Here is a 22,475-nt window from a genome sequence, read left to right on the forward strand (position 1 = left end):
TGCCTTGCTTAGCAACTGCCTGTGGGAGGATGAGAACTTTGTTCATAGAATTTTACAATTGTAACAAAGTGCGGTATGGCAACATTGAACATAACACATTTCAAACCATATCTCATTTACAAGAAACATAGAAACATATGTACAATAAGAATCCCTGAAGAGTCAAACTAAGGTTTCATCCACTGAAACCTACAACGTCGTAACTCTTGACCATTCATTTTTTACTGCAGCATTACCTCACCTTGACTTGTCCTAAAGCACACAGACAGCAAATCAAACACTAGAGCCTCACTATGACACATCCTGGTAGAGGCGTGGTCATCGGAAAGAGCTCATGCAGCAGTGACCTCACAGCCAATGTCATGGGGAGGTTAGGACGCAAACTGTGCCAGCAACGGGATGACGGAGACTCTCTTAAATCAGATTCTCTGGGGTTCTGTCTCCATCATTTCGATGCCATATTGCAGGAAATAGAGTGTTTTAACTTTAGTTTATTAGGCTGTATATACAGGAACTCTATTCCATCTATCAATATTGTTAAATAATGATCTGATCACCACTTCAGGGTAAATCTCTGAGCTATGACGCAGACACACGAAGGGAGGATCGATATATTTGGTGTCAGTGGTTTCAATTGCTTTCCATTTAAAAAACTCATGGTGCTTTGCCAGCAGCCAAGTCCCACTTTCATAAAAAAAAATGGATTGCATATTCACTAAACTAATCCCTTTGACTGTCAAGGTTAAAAATGTATTACTAACAAAGAAAGGATTTTTTTTCAGTATTCCGTTTTGGATGGGTTTATATATGCTTTTTTTTTAATTGATTTTATTGATTTTTTTTAACTTTGCTCTGCCAGTTCTCTGTGGGTGACAGCTTCCTCCTACAGACAAACAGCATCAAAGTAAGGTTAATTGGACCCGCTAAATAGTCTGTCCTGTGCGTGTAAACGGTTGCCAGTGTCAGTGTGTCATCCCGACGATTGACTGCTGACCTCTCGCTGGAATAAACCTGTATACGTTGGTAAGATAATTGGAGAAACTATGAGCCTTTTGGCTACTTGTTATTTAAATGTCTTGATAGGGGTGAACTATGCATTCAAAAAAATATGATCAATTAACAATAATTAGCATGATTCACTTGAATTTGTCTGTAAATTGATTAAACTTGCAAAAAAAACATTCTTTCTCAGCAAATATCATTTTTTTTCATACCAGTTGGCAATTTAATGGAGAAAATACTAGCTGAGGCCAAGTGATGGTTCAGTGGTTCTTTCACCTTACTTCGATGCGGACAGAAAGGAATCAATTCCCACTCGTGGTTATGTGGTCTGAGTGCAAATGGTTGTCTGTCTCTATGGGTGCCTTGCGACTCACTGTTACTAGTAAGATAGGGTGTAGTCTGCCTTTTGCCGGAAGTCAGCTGGGATAGGCTCCAGTACAACACAACACTGACAAGAATAAGCGGTGTTGAAAATAAATAAATGAAAATACTAGTTGTAATATTGATACATACATACACACACACGCACACGCACGCGCACACGTACACGCACACATATATATACATACATATACGTATATATAGTTAATATATATATATATATACATATACATATATACATATATACATATATATACATATACATATATATATATATATATATATATATATATATATATATATATATATATATATATATCCTTCTTTCCATCCATCCATCCAAAAGAAAACTGTTACAATAATTTTGGTGGGACATTTTGGTAGATAAGATCCTATTTTGCTCCTCTTGCCTTTCCAGCTCTAAATTGATTGTATTAATGGTGTCCATTCATCATCAAAATTAAGTTCCCCATTTGTGGATGTGACCGTTAATTTAAGAGGCAGGTGCATATCTAATTTAGTGGGATACATTGTATTTGAAGAGTAAACCCACTAATATTGAATAAAACACACATCAATCCACTTTCAATCGCACACCACTGAGGCAGCCTTCTATTAGCTTTGACATTACTGAGTCACACTGCAACCATTGATGGCAACCTCAAAAGCCTTTCCATCACCCTTAGGAGCCAGCGGAGTGAAACAAATGGTTGTGAGGAAGATCTAGAAGCCGTTTGATGCTGCTTCCAGCTGTGTCATGGAGCCTTTTATCAGTTCTAAAGCAGGCGTAGTAAAGGGGGCCACCGAGTGTGATTCCTGAAATGGACTTCATCAACATGCACCATTGCTGTACTCTTATTTGAGGTACCGGCATCTGTACGGCTGAGTACATGGCTGAACTGCTTATCAAGAGTTACGGTGTTGAGAGAGCATGAAGGGAATTTAATCACAGACTAAATTAGGATTAGGGCACTAAAGTCAATGATGTGATATGATAAAATCTAGGTTATATAATGAAAAATATATGGACTGTAACTCTGGATACTAATGCATAATGTCAAGTGTAAAGACGTCCTATTATTGGTCAATTGTTTTGATTGCAGCTTTGGCAAGTATTGTTTCAATATATTGAACTTCATCTATTGCCAGCCAAATTTAATCATAATGTATATAATTTATATATACATAAATTCTCACACAGTAGTTGTGACTTATAATGCACTTTTTAGTTAAAACAATGCGGCATTTCATTAAAAAGGTTCAACGTAAGTATAATTTAAAGATTGCAAACTGGTTGAGTAAAATAAGTTGTAAAAATGGACGAGAATGGGTTAGAGCAGGGGTGGGCAAACTATTCCACATAGGGCCGCAGTGGGTGCGGATTTTCATTGCAACCCATAAAGAGGACACCTTTTCACCAATCTGGTATTTTACAAGTGCAATCAGTGGATTGCAGGCAGGTGCTTCTTGTTTTCTAAAGAAATCTCATTGGTCAAAGTGTCTGTGCTGTATCAGTTGGAACCAAAACCTGCACCCACAGCAGCCCTCAAGAACCGGTTTTTGCCCACCCCTGGGTTACAGGCTACAAGCAACAGAGGTATGAGTATATTCCAAAATATCCAAATTCATTTTTACACTTGGTAAACAAATTTGTAGAACAAAGACAATTTATGTAAGACATAATACTGAAATTTTACACCATTTCCTAAATTTGTTTCAACATTTTGTCAGTATTTGACCCATAAACTAATGGAGATGCACTGTTGAAGTGAAAAGCGCTATCTCGTGTTAAAACTAAGAGGTGGTCCGGAATATAGACTCAATTTAAGATACTTGTGCGGGCCAGAATCAATCAAATTTTCCTCATTTGCTGTGGGCCCATAAAAACTGGGTAGCAGGCCGAAGTTGGCCCATGGGCCGTAAGTTAGAAACCCTTATTTTTTATGATAAATGTTGGTAGATTCTGTGAAAATGCAGGATCGTCATCAGAAGGGCTCCTTTTTTGTCATTGTAATGACTGAATTAAAGAATCTGGGGAATACATTTGCCATTTAAAACGAGTCCTCAGAAATTCCCAATATAATAGGAAAAGATAAAACAAAAAATATGTCACGCTCTCTTTGAGAAATCGGGTCTATTGTGGTGGATAGCAGACCTATCAAAGATAAACACTATATTGTTATTTACCTAAATATGTAAAGACATTTCACACAGGCTGAGCCTAGGCTTCTGTCTTTGGAGACAATATGTTTTGCCTCAGCACATAAATGATGCAACACTAGTGGTTTCGAATTGTTCGTGATTTATGAACAGCCCCCATAATTCAAAAGCAGTGCCGCAGCGGTGGTCATTATTTGCCTCCAGAGGACAACCACCAGCCCATGCACATAGTAACTACCGGGGCTCTCAGGTAATTACAGCAGAAGCTGCGTTTAATGTGCTATTGCCTTTACTTTTTTTTAAAGAGCACACAATTACCCAAATTATTTGCTAGTTTATCAATGTGACTTTTAAAGACAACTGTACATAATTTCAGGAATTTGGGGTACGACCTGAACCACAATATCTTAAATATTTCATTGCAATATCCAATAGAGTCAAATAAATCGCTGGAGCTCTATGACCAAATTACTCTATCATGAAAGGAAACTCCCCATTACTCCCACGCCAAACTCATTAGAATTTTATAATTATTGAGAAAATACTGAAACAAAGAAAAAACATTGACGTGGAAACTACTGCTTTGTGCAAAGTTGAAGTGAGTGTCATTTTTATCAAGATATTTCTGCTTGTGACATGTCCTCATTCTGTGGCTTAATCTATTCAGGAACACAAAATCATGTAAACATAATTATCTCTTGGCACTGAACCTCATAACATTATTCAAGACAGACGCGAGTGACATACGTAGAAGCTAGACATCTTGCGTGGATTGACATTGCCGCAGCATCTGGTAATCTGACTGTCAATTGGATTGCCAAGATGGTGCATAATAGAGCAGAAGACGCAGGTGTGACGGTGGCAATGACACGTGAAAGGATTTTTTTCCTTGCTAAAATTCTGCCACAGCAGCACATTTTAGTTTCCAGTCTGTCAATTACAAATTAATCTTGAACTAGGAGTACACTTACCCGGATAAAGATGCCTCAAAGAGTCTATATTTTGCTATAGTGTTGCTGAGCCTTATTTTCTGAGTCACTCACAGTGTTAAAACTACAAACATTGGCTAAATATATGCTTAAGTTACCTACTATGTTAGTAAAAAACATGGGATTTCATTTAAAATATAAACAAGTGATGTTCTGTAACTTTGTTCCCACTTAATATCATTTAAAAATGTGAAATATAGCATATATAAATATATTTATTACCTTGTCTTGGTAAATGAAGAACAACATGATGGATAGGATCTCCAAGAAGAAGATGAGCAGAAGAAGGATAAAAAACTGTGAAAACATAAAGAGAAGCATTAAAAACAAGAACACAAGTAGGGATTTGTGTTTGAAGGGTGAACCAATTTATCAGAAAGAAAAACAATTGCGCGTAATGGCGTCTTGAACCACAAAAGAAAACAGTACAGGTGTCAGGTAGTAGGTAACAAATAGTACAGCCTTAAAATTCAGATGATTTTTTTTCTTTTGCCCATCCTCATTGGAATATGTGGAAGTTATTCTCCTCTTGTGCATATCTAGAGCGTTCCTCCATATTTACGCCAAGATGAGTTGCTCGATGGGTGATACATCTTCTTCTCGTGGGCCCATGCGGCTGCTTGAAACATTTTCGAGCCCATCCATCAAGCACTTACTCAACACGATCTGCAAAACTACGCCAGGAGGGGTTAAACATTTCCAAAATGCTAAAAATTCTAGACGGTCACAAAAAGACGTGTTTATCAAATTAGCGTTGTGATGGATGGGTTGCTCATTGTCATGAAGCATCTGTGGGAGCAAAGAGCTTTACCTATTTAAGTGTACAGCTAGCAGACGGATAAGGTTATTGAAAATATTTTATCATGACATTAAAGGTTGGACTAAAGGAATTTGATGTTTAAACTATGAAAAAATAATGACATCTCAGGACTATCAAGTTAGAGTATTCCGGGAGGAAATTTGCTGCCTGCCAACTGTCAAAAAACGTTTTGGAGCCTCAGCAGTTGGTCACCAATCCACCATCAGGATCATGAACCAACATATACTACAGCACAAAAGATTGGACTAGAATGAAGTACCCTTTTATGATTTAATGAGGTAAATTCATTCATTCCTTTTCCATACCGCACATCCTCGTAAGGGTTCTAAGGATTGCTGGAGCCTATCCCGGATAAATTGGCCGAAAGGCAGACCGTACCCTAGCCTAGTCGCCAGCCAGCCGTAGGGGACACAGAGTGACAGGACAGCCATCCGCACTCATATACATATCGCTACCAAGCGGGAATCGATCACACGCTAGCCCACATCAAAGTCAAGCGAGTGAACCACTTAATCCAATCCATTTAATCCATGGATTGGATGCCTAGCTCCATCGAAGGCATCCAATGACTGAAATTAGTGACCTCCAAGGCTAAAAAAAATAGTGACGATTTGTGAATGAAAGGGTTAAACATTTTCAAAACATTCAAACTTGACGCACTATATTCAAGACACTGAACCCCCATTTACATCTGATGTTGGGTTAGTGGTGTGTGCAAAACAGTTTCCCTTGCTGGCGATGTATCCTATCACAAAGTGACAGCACAAAGTATATCTTTTGTTTCTCACCCACTCCTGGTGGAAATGACAAGAAATCAAGAAATACCTAGACAAGCTTTGATTTAATAAAGTCTCAAAAGTCAATTGATTTCTTTCGCATTCCAAGGTTGATTTTTTGCAGAAATAATGAATCTCAACAGACTTCAATGAATCCTATTCCATTTTGGCACTTCTAACAATAGTGGGAGAGTGCAGTTAGTTTATTTTATTGCAATGACAACTGTACGGAACTGTTTAATATTTAGTGATGTGAAAAGAGTTTGCCATTGTCATGTTTGTCGTTAACGGCAAAGTTGAACCCAGAATGCAGGAAAAAAGCCGCGAAAATTGCTGGTGCGAAAACGTAGGTTTTTAAGAACAAAAATCCAATATCAAAGTGACAAAAAAACAGGGGAAGGACGCACACAGACAAAAAGCAAAACCTTGACTTACTGGCACGGGACACACAAGGTAAAGGTAGCAATACTCCAACACTAGACGTCACCAAACTCTCACCTTATATACACACAAAATACTAATCAAAATAAACTCAAAACAAATACACACCCAGACAGCACACACAAGAAAGACATACCTCCAACAAAATCCCAACATAACGAGACAGCCATGCACAAAGATGTCAACGGCATCAGTTTTTAATGGATGAATAAGTGATTTTGCACAACATTGACTGATTGCATGCCAAAATGTGTCTGTACAATTCAGGCTTTTTGTAACGTTTGATTTGGCATTTTCATATATCGACATATACTCTGGAAATTACGTAAACTTTTTGGATTCCAACGTGTTTATAGAAGAGAATTTTCTCCCCAGTGATACAGTAAAATTAGGTCAGTCGTGAATTCAATCTTGCGAAATATTTGGATGGACCAAATTGTATTGATCCTTCAAGAGAATAATTGTATCATCACTGTGAGAGAGGACACAGTGTTGTTGTTTTTTCCAAACATAGAAGATAAATTGTAATCTCCTCTCATCTTTTTATAATTGGTTTGAATGAAAGCAGCAATTACACAGAAATAAATCATTTCACCCTGTCGGTCTCTTTTTACCTTTAAGGAAAACAAACATCTTTCTCCCCTTCGATTTCACAAGTATTTCACCCATTAATTTGATTTTTATAAGAATCGTAACTCATCCTCTTTAGATCTTTGGTGCTACGGACGCTAAGTGGGATCATTTAATACCAGACGTAATGTATCCTACTGTTATTGCTGTATATATCACAAGAATGCTATTGAATTACAGGTTCTGCCTGAAGGAACAGAACACTGCTGGTTACTTTCATCATACTAATTTAGACAGCTCAAATTAACTGAAAATGACCAAAATCAATTTCTGATCTCAGTAGAAAGGATAGAACAATGGTGGAAAAAAAAAATAATAATTTTTGAAAACTATGCCAATGGTAATTCCTCTGGAAAGTTGTTTCCATTAGGGAATCTGAATAAATGTCAAACAAGAAATGCATTTCTCCATGAAATGCAGGATAAAAAAAGAATAGTTAACAACCTACTTGACCCAACAATGCTGTCCGAACTTAAAAAGATTAAGCAGAGATTAGTAACTCACTCAAAGCAAGCAATAAAACTTAAAAGAAACAACTAGTACATTCATTCATTTACTGAACCGCTTATCCTCATTAGGGTCATGGGGGGTGCTGGAGCCTCTCCCAACTGACTTCGGGCCGGAGGCGGGGGACACCCTGAATCGGTGGCCAGCCGATTGCAGGGTACGAGGAGACGGACAACCATTCACACACACAATTATACCCGGAGAAAACCCATGCATCCCCAGGAAGAACAATGCAAATTCCACACAGGAGAACTGACCTGGATTTGAACCCAGGACCCAAGAACTAGGACGCCAATGCGCTAATCACTCAGCCGCCGGGCCGCCACAACTGGTGCATTCTGGGGAAAATTGTTATTCATTTTTTGTTGTATTTTATATAGAATTTTGGTGAAATGGTTATTCATGTTTTGTTGTATTTTGCTGTTTGGGTCCCAACACACCAATCTTGTGCAGATGTCTTAGACCTGGCACACACCACATGTAGTGTCATAACCTAAGTTGGACTATACGCTCTCTCTTACAGCCGCACACTGAGCATTTTGATTCATGAGCCCTGATACTTAAATTGCTGAGTCGTATACAAGCTTTTACGGCTCCACATATATATCTATTGTACTCTCCTGCAAGATCAAATGTCGGTCAAGACAGACACATATTGCGTCAGAAAAAGGACATACGCAAGAATAACGAGAATTAGGGGAGAGGAGGTTGCTGTTTCATGTTAATGTACTCATGCATCCACTAACTTAGATTTTTCATTGTTGTACAATATTCATTAGTAATCGTATTTTGGTAATAGACGGTATATTGTACCTCTATGTTTGGACAACGGCCACCTTGCTATTGCATCAAAGACTTTTGATTGGCTAATTTCTAGACTGGGAAAGAAGAAGAAGGAGCCATCAATGAAAACAGTTAAAGTTTACAATAGTGCACTCCTATCCCCTGGGTATTGTGACAATTACTGTATATAAAGTGCTATAGTACATGGGCACTCTATATAGCATAAACGCCTATCAGATATACAACCAAGCAGAGTGGAGCTATTGAAATATGAAATATTAATGAGAACTTTATCTCTTATATGCATAATAATAATATGGGCTAACTACACTCAGTCAGTGAGTGGCATTTTGGGCATTGGAAACCCAATAGAACATTGAAAATGATTGTATGTGAGAAGGTACTCAATATGATTTCTGCCTACAAAAAACCTGGATATTCTTTCAAGAGTTGAGAGCTGATTAAAAAACAGTGCATGCAGCTCTGTGATTAAAGATTAGTACTGCTATCAATAAGAGTTATCTAAAGTCAGAAAAGCCAAAATTGCTATATTTGACAGAGTATATCTTTGATACCCGACACAGAATGAATTTACTAATGCATTGGACACATCTGCTTCGAGCTTTTGTATAAATCAGAAACCAAAGGGCCGTCTGATTCAACTGATGTTTCAATAAAACATCTCCCAAAGATGTTTAGCAACAAGGTCATAGCTCAAAAAAAGCTGTAAACGGATATCAATAAAATTGAATGTGTTGCACCGGTACAAACCCAAGGGCAAATCAAATTAGGTTTTAAACAAAACAAGCCATTACAAATAAGAAAAAAGCTATAAATTCTCTTAAATACTGTTGTAGAAACAATGCACACAATGAATTGATGAGGATGACGATTTTCTTTTTTTTTGTGCTGGAGGGCAAGACTAGGCTTCCAGTTGAAAACAGCCGGCCATTTCCAAAAGAAACACTTAAAACAATAAAAGCTATTTCCGAGTTTGATTTTAGTAGAACATTTTCTTTTACGATAAAAGCCTTTGAAACAAGTCTGGACTTGACATTATCCATCATATCCTATTTAGTAGACATGGTGATCTTGAGCAGACAATGGCTTTTTGATTTCATTTGTATTAATGCTAAATTGTTGTAGGTATTGAGCTGAAAAGCTCAAGCGTTGCTTTGCTGAATTCTAGAGCAACAAAGGTAATGTTGAAAGCTTTAATGTGATTTACTCCCACTAAGGCTCAAAATGATTCATCGCGTTGACAGTTGGTGCCTCTCATCAGCCATATCCCTACTAATTATCCTGATATGATGATGGAGAAGCAAAGAATCTTTTCTTGAGGAGTATGGCAGTCTGTGGCACTCATTAAAGCCTACTCCTAATTTGCCTGCTATCATTATATTGACAGCACAGAAATTGGTCTGGCCACCGGTGAAGCAATGTCATGGATCATGCTTAGTCTTAGCCCCACCAACTTTATAATTACTTATTATTTCAATGCCTATTCCTTTGTAACTATCAGCCGTTCACAGCGTAGCCGACAAATAAATTATTTTGGGGAAGTAGTGTTGATTGCTTAGGTTGTTTTATTTTTATACACATTCAGAGATGTGACTCTAACACAAGCGCATATGGGAGCAAAAAAGAAGAAACCTCAAGGTAAAGTATCCTATTAAGCTGTCTGCACTACAGAAAACATCAAATAGTATGACAGTACCTTCTATAGCGTCTACAATAACCAAAAGAAGAATCACCATTCTCCTGAAAGATGTTTCACCATTTGCCGTTAATTGACTGTCAGACCCAAAGGTAAACGGTGCTCAGTCATCTTAATAAGTGGTAGTTTGAATTGGAAAAAGATTCATGTCCTCTCCTGATCCTTTTAGGAAACTGTAAATAACATTCACTCCACTATTTAGGTAAACTGGTGGCACAGCTAATAATGATTGCAATTTGTAATAATTAAGATATAGCCTGACTTGCATTGCATAAAGAGTAAGGATAAAAACATCAAACAATGGTAGAGTATTCCAGGTGGCAAGCAGAAAAATGAAAAACATACTAAATCCCCCTGTTAAAGACTCAGCTATTTTTGTACATCTCTTGGAAAAAGAACACTGATATTCTGGACAAAAAATACACATTGAAAGAGTAAGGGAGGTAATTTTAGTTTAGGTTGTTCTTGACAAACCATCTCAAAACAGACGAGGTAGATTGCAACACTATCTACTGTATCTCCCACATACTATGCAGCTATACCTTTCAAATAAAACACCACTTTTGACCTTCAGTGCCTACACAACCAATTTTACAACTGAACGGAAGGTTAACAAGGGGGAGTCCACAAGCGATGCTGTTGGTTGCAGAGGATTCTCTGTCCAATGCATCTTAAAGATGGATCTTTTGCATTCCGACAGTGAAAGCATTCTTAGTTGTGTCGTACTACAATCTTGGCGGCAAACAAACACTAAGACTAGAGTTGCGCTGGCCAGCTTGTAAGTGAAATGATCAATCCTGTTGAAGGCCAGGGGAAAGGTTTTCTAAGAAGAACAGTACATTTGTGTTCATTTCAATAAGTAAAAAAAATAATAGCTATAACTAAACATATCCAAAGGAATGTAGACTGTAGAATACAACCTGGAATGTAAATTATAAAATCCTAGCGCCTGGTAACCCTACAAAGAAACATTTATAAATGTATCAATGAGATTCAAAACAGTATTTTAATGTTGTAGTTCCTTTGGCAACACTCGCAATTCTGCGAGATAAGCTATTTGTCATTCGCGTTTCTGTGGAGGTTTGTTAAGAACGAGCCTTGACTTTTATCTTTTACTAATTTCTCAGGAGAACACATTTATCACTGACCTTATTGCCGGTTTGGCAAGTAGGGATTTATTTTCTTATCATTTTTTTCCTTTAACTGTCGGGTAACAAACGTACGAGTTTGGACTAATTGATCGACATTTCTGTTAGAACATGGGGTTGTCTGGGTTTTGGTTCCTCATGTTGTCCTTGTGATAACCCCATTAGTTTCTCATATGTTTCCTGAGTCCTCTGCAGTCTGACCTATCAGCTGCAATTCCTTTTAGTTTTTGTCAGGTCTTTGTTTATGTTGCATGTGGTGATTGGTGGGGAAAGTGTTATGTACTGTTTTCACATGGAAAAACTGTATTGATACCATGTCAGTACGGTCACTGAATATTGACAACTGATGCACATTAATAAATCGCTACTGGCAACCCGGGTGACCCTGCATCCTTGCTTCCCCTTGAGCATGGCAATCTCCATTGGACGTCCGCTTGCCAGACACACTCGTAATAACTTCGGACTTCTAGCCACTCTCTATCTGAACCCGGTGCTGTGGTGGGGCCAAGAATAAGGGCCACTTTAACAGTTTGCTAAAGTTATCTGATTGCGATAATTAGTCTGATTGCTGGACCTGTGAAATTAGAAGAATGACCTTCATTAGAGCAGTAGGGCAGAAGTTGCACTTGTGGAGAAGGAAAGTGGATAGCTAAAGGAGAGGGAAAAATATTCTTTATAATTAGTTAATTTGGTCAGAGCCATTAAGTAATCGAATAAATATAACTTTTTTGAAAGGAGAGTGTTAGCTTCTAATAACTTCCCCATAAAGTGTTTGGGTACATTGACTCAATCTGAGTTTATAATTCAGTCTACTCAGACTATATCATATCAATTACTTCAAATGCAGTCCACACTTTACAGTAGTGCCCCCTCCAAAAAAACATGATTTTTTCTGGCTGATAATGGTTTTAGAAAAAGAAAATCTGTTGCACTGCATGAGGCAAATGGTGGTCACATCCAATACTGAGTAGATTTCATTTGCGAGGTCCTTGTTTAATTTACTCAAACAATCAAGACGGATTTCCTTTGCAACTAAAATGCTTATAAAAAAACAATTAAAATGCACTCCTTTAAGTATATGATTGTAAAGTACTGTACACTTGGCATTTCAGGTAGTGTGTATGGGAACATGGTAGTGCGAGTAAGAGTTGATGCTGTAATTTGTCAGTGTGGCCACCTGCTACACACCCAAAGTTTGGCGGAGTAGGCTACGGTTTGAAGGCTCATAAGCATCATAGGACTCTTAAATGATATGTTTGCAAATGTTGCTTAAACGAGCCCATCAGGAAATAAAGTTATGGGACTGTCTATCTTGGCTTTGCGGCACTCATATTTGTTGTATAGCATCTGAAGGTCAAGAGCATTACAGTTTTCGTGGATGAATATTTATGCAGGGCAAAATGCCAACAGATTTTACCAATTAACATAGCTGTTTAGTGGAAAATAGAAATCATGTAAGGGGCATCGTTCTACTAAAATTAGATTAGACTGCAGACACATTTAAGACATGTTTACACTTATCTGAGCTCAAGGTCATTTTCTAGTGCGCATGCTGTGATGAAGAGAGCAGCCACTTGAGACCAAATGTTAAACATTAGGATTGTTGTGACCCATTAGGCCACCATCTTTTTGCAAAGTGTTTCAATGTGTCAAGTGTGCGGCAGGTGCCGCGACAATAAATAACTCACTGCAAGCAGAAGAGGGCGGCTTTCTTTGACGGCCCCCACACAGCCAAGGCATCCGATCACCATGATGATGGTTCCCAAGGCGATGAGCAAATTTGCTGCCGATAATGAGGGAAGTGATGCCGATAGGGTGGCAAAGTTGCCCTGGGTCACTGAAAGCCACACTCCCACCCCTAGTATGCCACATCCTCCCAGCTGCAAAAAGAACACAGAGGACATCACAAAGTCAGTCGAGCATAAAACAGGAAGGCCTTCAGGTGGTAGCTTGAATTCTAAACAAACAGCAAACAAAAATCACAGCTAGAGTCTGTTCTAAACATGATGTTGATTTTTTTTACGCAGTACAAGGTTTGCACTGTAACATAATTGAACAGCAGTTTTTAGCAACAATACTCAAAGTGATACTCATTGACAGCACAGGCAGCACAGTGGTTAACTCATTGGGACTCACATTCCTCAGATCAACGGTTCAATCCTGGGCTCCATGCCTGCATAGGGTTTCTCCGGGTACTACATTTTCCTCCCACACAACAAAAACATGCACGTCGGGCTGCTTGAACACCGATCAGTCGTCTTCCTTGCTAAAACACTCATTTTTTGTTGCAACCGATCCAGTGCAGACACATTAACCAATGGGATTTCTGCTAAAACAAGCAGCACCTGACTGCAATAAACTGATTACACTTGTAAGACAACAACTTTGTCAAAAGCTGGTGCATTGTTTTGTTGGAATTAAGTCATACACCCATTGCAGCCCCTTCCTGGGGAACCCCCGAGGGAGAGTTCTTCACACTATTGCACCAAGGGCTGCAGCGGGTATAGGATTTCACCAAAACAACATGTACCATTTTCACCATTCTGGTGTTTTACAAGTGTCATCAGTTGATTGCATTCGGGTGTTGGTGGTTTTACCAGAAACCTGAGTGGTCAAATTGTCTGTGCTGAATCGGTTAAAATAAAAAACAGGAGTACAGCGACCCTTGTCTTGAGGTGTCATGTCTGAGTCAGGCTTTTTGTTGTTGTTTTTTTCTCTTTTCCAGCACCTGGGTTAGCTGGATGGGTGGGCCCGGGCAATGCACCTGTTGTGCTTAGGAGCACTAGTAAGAATTGGACTCCTGTCACAGTCAGTTGCTTTTGGACTATTGCTTTGTTTACTGGTGTGTCTGTCATTTATCACCTTCAAATTCTCCTGCCTACAAGCATTTGTATATTGTTTTTTTTCCCACGTTGTGTTTTTTGCTCTATTTTTTGATAGACAATAGCATTGTTTGGTTCAGAATTTTTTGGGCCTTTTTGCCACCACTTTGATTCTGTTGCCGACTCGCTTTGTGCTTTTTTTGTTTGTATTTTCTCACGTTTTGTGCTGTGCTCCTTTTGTTACCTTTTTTGTCATTATTGTTATACCCATTAATTCTCATCTGTGAATCTGCTCTGGGACCTTCAACAGCTTGCCGTTTCATAACACCGGGTATGAGTGTGGTTGCGAATGGTTGTTTGTCTCATTGTTTTCTGTGATTGGCTGGCAACCAATTCAGGGCTTACGCCGGGTTTACTGCCCTTTGTTGGCTGGAATAAGCTCCAGCACACCCAAGACTCTTGTGAAGTTAAGCGAAATGTCATTGCCAATGAATGAGTATTCAAGCGACAATATAACCCAGAAGTATAAGGATATTGCGATATACGTACATCTTTATATTTAGACTAATGATACAAACAAAGAGAAAATGTCTCTTGACAGCAACAAAGAAAATAACCAATGTAAAGCAATGTATCACAGTCAATTATTTTTTATATATCAGTTGATTTTTGTAAAAGAAAGTACTGAAATTTAGCATTTATGTTATTATGTTATCAGCTGTGACCGCTACCTTACTACCTCCTTCTAGTGTTAAAACAAAAAAATACAACAAAATGTAAGCTGAATTTAAACTTCGTGTGGGCCATATTCAACAATTGTCTCAATTTGCTGAATGCCAATAAAAACTTGGCAGTGGGCTGCAGTTGGCACGCATGTATTGTTAGGACACCCCTGCATTTTAAAGACAAAACATCCACACTGCTTGGAGTCAGACACCCATTGTGAAGCTCCTTGAGTTAGGCAGATCTTGCTCAGTTACTGTCTTTTTGCGAAGTTTGGGGATGTGTAAAGATGGTGAAGTACCATTAAAGAAAGACACGGGCAAGTTGGGGGCGGTCTGGTGGACGAGTGGTTTGGGCGTCCGCCTCACAGTTCTAAGATGAAGGGTTCGATCCCAGGTCTGGAGCTTACTGTGGGGAGTTTGCATGTCTTCCCTGAGCTTGGGTGGGTTTTATCCAAGTTCTCCGGTTTCCTCCCACATCCCAAAATCATGCAGGGTAGGCTGGTTGAACACTCTTAATTGCTCCTAGGTTGCCCCTTCAACGGCTTGTCGTTTCATAACACTGGGTATGAGTGTGAGCATGAATGGTTGTCCATCTCCTGGCACCCTACGATTGGCTGGCCACCAATTTTACTTTTTAATGAAATAAAAGTGAACAATAATGCAAAACTAACTCAGAATTTAGACAAATATGTTTACTGTTTAATATTTGATATCAATTGGGCTCTTCAGGGGCTGGTTTGTGGAGACTTTAGGTGCTCAGAGAACAAATCACCTCTTGGGGTCCATAGTGGCTCGTTTTTTAATGTCTTTCTATGCTTATTAGACACACCAATTGTGCCTTTGAAGAAACAGAAATGATGGTGGAGGGAGTTATGTTTTACAATGCATATCGGTTATAAGTTAAGAAACATCTACAGGAAACACACCATTACCATTTGCTGAAACTCCCCAAGGCACTATGATTTACATAACTAAATACAAAATGACTGCTTCCCCTGATATATACTTTATTTATTTTTACATTTTTGGCTTTAATAGAGCATCTTATTTAATGAGTTCTTTTGTCGAAAGTAGGGTAAGTTGAAATGTACAAAGCCAATGTCATTGATTCCAGTTTTGCTCATGAACTGCCAAAGCTGGGAGATTTCATCAGATAGGAAATTAAGGGTGTTGGGGTTGGCGTGACTCTCTACAAAGGCTTATTACGCCGCAAAGTGTGGTCTCTAATGAAGATTGGCTACCGATTGATGGGTGAAGGATAAAACAGAATGTTGAGATTGGATGACGCTGAACATTTTGAGGTCATATGCTCATCAGAGAAGGTATAATAACATGGGCGTTATTCACATTCTTCAAACGTCTGGCACATGTTCATTCAAGTCAAATATGTCTCAGTTTTCAAATATACAGACGGAGATCTTGTATCTTGCTGAAATGCGGCTCTGATCACCTCATTGACAGACATAGAACACTGGAAACTGATCAATATTTCCACCTTTCTGCTTGAATGACACGCCTGACTAAAATTTCCTAATTGTTTCTGAATTATTTAAACATTCAAACATGTCAGGATAATGATGGAAAGATACATTCCTTGGGTGGATTCGATAGAAAGAGAGATATGACACTATTCTTAATCATCATTTATAATGAGAGGAGGGAAAGCACATTGACTCACTTTTATGTAACCTTTGCCTGTATACTGAGCACAGAGTTGTTGGCAATGTTTTACTTTTTATTTAGTAAATTAATGATTGCTTTGTCCAAAAACTAATTATAAATAATACACAAATTAAAAGAAATTTGGAATATGTAAATGAGGATTAATTAGACAGGACACAAACTAGCATCGATGTTGCAGTGATTAGAAGAGTCAACAATAGATTCATTATTTGTTGTTGCTACTTTATTTACATTTATCTTCAATGCAATCCATCTAAATAAAAGCCTGAACAGCCAACAGAGGAAAGTAGTGAGATTCTCAGAGGTTTACAGTGCATCAGTGGATGCAGTTCTTTGGGCCGCTTCCAAATGTTTAAATGGGGTACTAATTAGTGTTTGTAAAATTAAGTGTGAGCAATCTTTCTTGCAAACGAATCCTAAGAGACAGGACCTGGAGAATAAGGTTTATACCTCAAGTTTGAACTGAATGAAACCCCTATTTGGGCATCTTTGATCTAATCTAATATTTCCAGATGTGCATGGGGCCTGAATTATCTATCATTTCATTTTCTATTCCGTCTCCATATTAGGGTCTAGCTATAGCAGGGGTGGGAACCTATGGCTCGGGAGCCATATGTGGCTCTTTCCATGGGTGCGTATGGCTCTCCACTAGTCTGTGAGGTAAAATATGGAAATCAGTGGTGAGAGAGCTGAGACCTGAATGCACTAATAAGAGCATCACAGTGGCATTGACACTACCTCTACCACCACTTTAATCATAATTTTATTTTGTATTACTCCTCTGCATGCATGATATCATTGATACTGATTTATTAGCAACAGCATAACAATGTTTTCAAAAGAATTCAGAGACTTTGTACCTTAAAAGTGGTGAAATGACCAAAAAAAATCACACATTTTCATGTATTTTTACTTTTCAATTCCGAGAATGGCTCTCAAGAAATAACATTAGAAAATATGAATTGTTTATGGCTCTCTCTGTTAAAAAGTTAACTGACCCCTGAGTTTTTGGGGAAAAATGAAATTGAGAGACTTATTTAAGTGGAGCCTTTTTTGCAATTGTACATCAAAATAGAAGCGGGCAACAGTCCCAACGACTGCAGAAATGAAAGACTTTTGGGGTCAGTTAATCAACACAATTGACATGTACTTCTGTTGTTGTACTAATATACTTAACTCCGTTATTTTCTAACTGACTCCCTATCATCATTTGCGCTTTGGGCAAAAGTAGTGGAGTTGCATTTCATTTCAACCGGACCTACCGTTAGTGATGCAATGATTTATAGCTTTGGGAAGATTAAAGCTAGAGGGGAAATGTCAAGGGCCTCCAAACTCCAGTCTCTTGGAACCTAAATCTGGAGATCAAGGAGGTATGACTACATTTTTTTGTTGCAGTACTTATTTTTTTCACTAGAATACTCTTAACTCGCTGAATTGTTGACTGATCTACAGAAGATTTGGTTCATAACAAAGCGCAAAACAGAGCGTGGCTATGATGCAGACTTGAGGCTGAACAAAAATTATAATTATTCTGGAGCAAAATGACAGAATTTCTGACATTTATGAAAAAAACAAACTGTTTGAAAATCGGTTTAAAGTACACATTCTATTGACTATAATGCTATGTTTATCAAATAGCCACGACAAAAAATGCAAAAAAAGGACATCCCCCATCAAGCAGCTAGCCTTTTATATGATTTCTATGCCTCAGGAAAAAGTGAGGTGCAGGTGGAGAAGGAAAAAGTGAAGAGTATTATCTGAATATAAATGTAAGGGATAGCATGAAATGGCATGAAATGGGGGAGCTCCTTAAGAAAAATAACCATGATTTGTTTAGGTGCCCCTTGACCCCTGGGGGGCCTAATACATTGTCTGCTTATATGGTTTGACAAAACTACCACCAACTAATGGTAATCAGTTGACTGTGTTTGTGTCATACTAAGCTGATTAAATTTTCAATTTTTAATATCCCATCTGACATCGGGCATAAGGCAGACTACACCCCAAAACTGGTCGCCAGTCAGTCGTAGGGCACTCACAAGAGATGCAACTATTTACACTCACAATTACAACGCCACCCAGTGCATATCAATCCCACGCTGCCGCACCGGACTCGGCTGACTGAACCCCACTACTATCAATGACTGACATACCTGACTAACTTCATAGAAAAACAATGATAGTTGGTGTTCCATTTCATTGTCCCAAAAGTCTGCATTTCTTGGCTTCACTCCTACTGCTCATCATGCCAATTGTCACACTGTGTCTGAAAGTGTTTCTCCTTGGCCATACATCAAAGTCTGAGATGAGGATACTAGCACAGTTCCTAAAATAATTTCAAAGTCAGATCAGCAGCTCCACAGCGGTAACTAGGCATTGCTTCGTAAATTCCAGACTCGCAAGTTATCAATTTGTTTACCACAGAACTTGCCCTTGTAACATTGTCAGTCAGTGGCCTAATAAAAAGTGACTGTTGGGCGCTCCCACTCAAGCAAAGAGTGCTCCTTTAACTGTTTCGTATTTGTCCTTACAACCCATCCACTTCAGTGTGTTCCAAGCTGAAATGAGACTTGAGATTGGATTTTTTCTCCCTCCGCCATCACGTCGACACAAGACAACCACACTGTTTTTTTCTGGTACATAAATAAATAATTGGTTGGGTATTCGTTTGTGTGTTGTGAAGTCAGATGGAATGCGTTCGCCTCAGAGAGCAATCGAGAATTCTGACTAGAGCACGTAAGGCTCCTTGTAACCATCTTTCTCCCACGTTCAAAGCCTGCAGATCATCAATTGCACAGTCTCTTATTGTTCATCTGTTTGCCACATCACACCTGGGTAAAATTGAACGCTTGACCCACTTTCAGTAATAAAATCACGAAATCTGTTCATGCTAAAAATGAAATTCTGGTTCCCAGACAAAGTTCATGAGTTGAAAGATAAGAACATAAAGTGTCAACGTGAGATGTTTCAATATGAAAGGGCAATTGTAGTTTCATCTGCATAGTAACACCTTATTTCACTTCAATAAATTTACATGACACTATGGTAGAATGAACTATAATTGCATGTGACTTTACAAGTGATCAAGATTTCTTTCCTGAGTGTCTCTTGAGAAAAAAAAAAAGGGAGAGGGGGTCCTAAGGCCTATTTTACAGCCCTTACATTTCCTACACTGATTGAGGAAGTCAAACTGTGCTGTTATAGTTTGCAGTCAAGGTGCTGTCTCACCGGATTGCATTTATTTTATCAGTTGAATGTAATCTCAGTCTGAAAATACATTGTAGCAGCTATGTAAATAATATACATAGAGAAGTGGCCTTGTATATGTAAAAATGAAGATGTAATATGATTTTATGTAGATTTGACCAGAAAAAATAAAGAGAGAATATGTACACATGGTAATGTATAACAATGAACTTTCTAATTATGTAAACATTTTCTCCCCTTGATTTCTTTGGCGGGGTTTATGCACATAGATAATTAATGATGTAGTTAATCATCTACTACATGTCCTGCTAAGATGCTGGGTCTGCAATCAGGAATACATTTCAATCTATTTAAAAGGCACACATGGACTACATAACTCAAACCGGTTTTGTGTGAGATAATTCAAGCTAAAAAATACCTTTATTATCAACTCTCCAACAGTAAACTGGTGAATTATTGTGCAATATCTTTTTTTCATAGATAGGTTGTAGGAATAAAAATATAGGCCATCATTTGGATTCAAATTTATTCTTGGCAGATGTCAAAAACCTAAAGGTGCTATTCTAGTTTTACTATATGTTTGATAGATATACAGTTGGGAAAACATTTTGAAAAGTTGACTGTTTTAAAGAATTCCTGCTCATTGCTTTAACCGCCAAAAGCCATAATACACTGTAGGTTTACCTCAGTGGGAAATCACCAGGGTAACACATGCTGAGGAAAAAAAAAAGCAAAAACCAGCAGCCTGCAGCAAACTTGAGGAGAAACTGTCAAGTGTCAGCAAATACAAGCCTGCCCATGGCATTCATACAGACTGCACTATGAAAAACTGCTTAATCACATATTCTACTTTTTTCATGGCCATCATATCGTAATTATTGCAGCACCATCCAATGGAGACGCACGCGCATGGTTACATCTTAACGGTGTATAAAAATCTCCGCGTCATTGAGTATTTAGAATCCTCGGTACCACCTCGCTTAGCATAAGTGGTTGTTGATTTCATATTCACAATGTAAGCACTCAATAAGTCACTGAGAGAACACAGGTCACAAGCAGAAAGCTCAAGTGAAGCCCAAAACACCGCTTTCTACATCCTACTATAAATAAACTAGTAGAGAAAAGATGGAGAGAGAAATAAGGGAGAGAAATATGGAGGGGGTGGGGGATGCTGCAGAAGGTAATCAATAAATCTCTAATCTCACGAGTATACCCTCCTCCAGATCTTTGTGCAGCTAGGAGCACACATAAACTCTGAAAACCGTGCGCGCACACAAGCACACGCTTGCCTCCAGCTGCCTACGGGTCTCGTCTCATTATATCGACTAGGATTGGGTGGAGACTGATTTGTTGCTGCGGCGCCTGGTTTGTCAGACAGTGTGACAGCAGTCCTCTACTTCCAGAGCATAGGACGGGTGTCAGGACCAGCTCACAAAACATGATATGCTTTAGCTTATTTTCCAAATGTCAAATAAGAGAAAATGTCCATAAATCACAGGTTAAACATCTTAAAGGTAGATGTACTGTAGCTTGACATCAACTTGCCGCAAAAGCATATCATTGATTTTATTGTCTGAAAACTCATAACTCAATAGCAGCATTCACATTAAATTGCTGTTGTCTTTTTACCCTGCACACAGTTGTGTTCAAAATTATTTAGCAACCACTGCAGTAAAGTTTATTTTTTTATTTCATTTAAAATTTGATCGAGTAAGGATTTGCAATAGAGACAAATGCAATTCTCTAACATTTATTGTTTAATCTGATTATGAATAAGGTAAAAATAAAAATCATACTTTTTACATTGCTATATAAGAATGGAAGGTAAATTTTAAACATAACAATTTAAAAAAAACTGTGTCTAATGTTTTTCACTTTTTGTAGTTGTAGTAGTGTATATACATTAAAAGAGAAATATAAACCTAGTTGAAATTTAAAGTACCTTGGTGCCCTGACAGCTCTGTCAAATATGACTTAAATGTCAAGATAATCATGATAATTAAGACATCACTATTAAAAGCCAAAAAGAAATGCTATTTTATTGCTATCTTTACATCAAATCTATTTTACATCAATTATAAAGGGTTGATGAACTATTTGGAAAAGCAAAATGCATGCATTAATGGGTGATATATATATTTTTTCACTAGAAAGAGAAAATAAATTTGTCCACAGTATTTAAACGGTTGAGGGGCCCATTAAACTTTCTTTGAACCTGTCAATGAAATAATCTGCTTATCTTTTTTGCCTCAGAATTATTCTTAAAAGAAAATCTATGAAGAAACTATCCAATGATAAAGCAACTCCGATTTTTTCAAGAGTAGTGTCATCTTCTGTACAGATTAAAAAAATAGATTAAAGTGCAAGACACCATTTATTCATTCATTAATTTTTCATGCCACTCATCTCCAAGAAGGGTGCGGGGGTACTTTTCCCCAGTTTAAGCATTTTGTATGTATTAAAAAGATTGTGTTTGTGAAGATACCAAAAAAGCAAGAAATGGGCAAAATGTTATATTCAGTATATAATTTTCTTCCCTCAAATTCCAATAATCACCCATAATTCCTTGCAATTTATTGGACTAGATACTGTCACATATACTGCTATTGTTAAATGAGGGAACCTACATTCAATTGTTGACATGGTAATACAATTTAGATTACTGCACAACTCTATAGCCTTCA

At 38.1% G+C, this 22,475-nt stretch overlaps 1 protein-coding gene across 2 annotated transcripts in view; it reads right to left on the reverse strand.

Annotated features, from left to right (window-relative positions):
- tspan4a (tetraspanin 4a) overlaps positions 1-22,475 on the reverse strand; it is a 92,205-nt gene that overhangs the window by 18,468 nt on the left and 51,262 nt on the right. For both annotated transcript variants that reach the window (XM_077620053.1, XM_077620043.1), the window contains 2 exons: positions 13,043-13,234; positions 4,755-4,829 (listed from right to left, as the gene is read on the reverse strand). In XM_077620053.1, the coding sequence (XP_077476179.1) occupies positions 4,755-4,829; positions 13,043-13,234 (267 nt within the window). The remainder of the gene's footprint in view (positions 1-4,754; positions 4,830-13,042; positions 13,235-22,475) is intronic.

The sequence above is a fragment of the Stigmatopora argus genome, chromosome 2 (assembly GCF_051989625.1).
Source record: "Stigmatopora argus isolate UIUO_Sarg chromosome 2, RoL_Sarg_1.0, whole genome shotgun sequence".
NCBI lineage: Eukaryota > Metazoa > Chordata > Actinopteri > Syngnathiformes > Syngnathidae > Stigmatopora > Stigmatopora argus.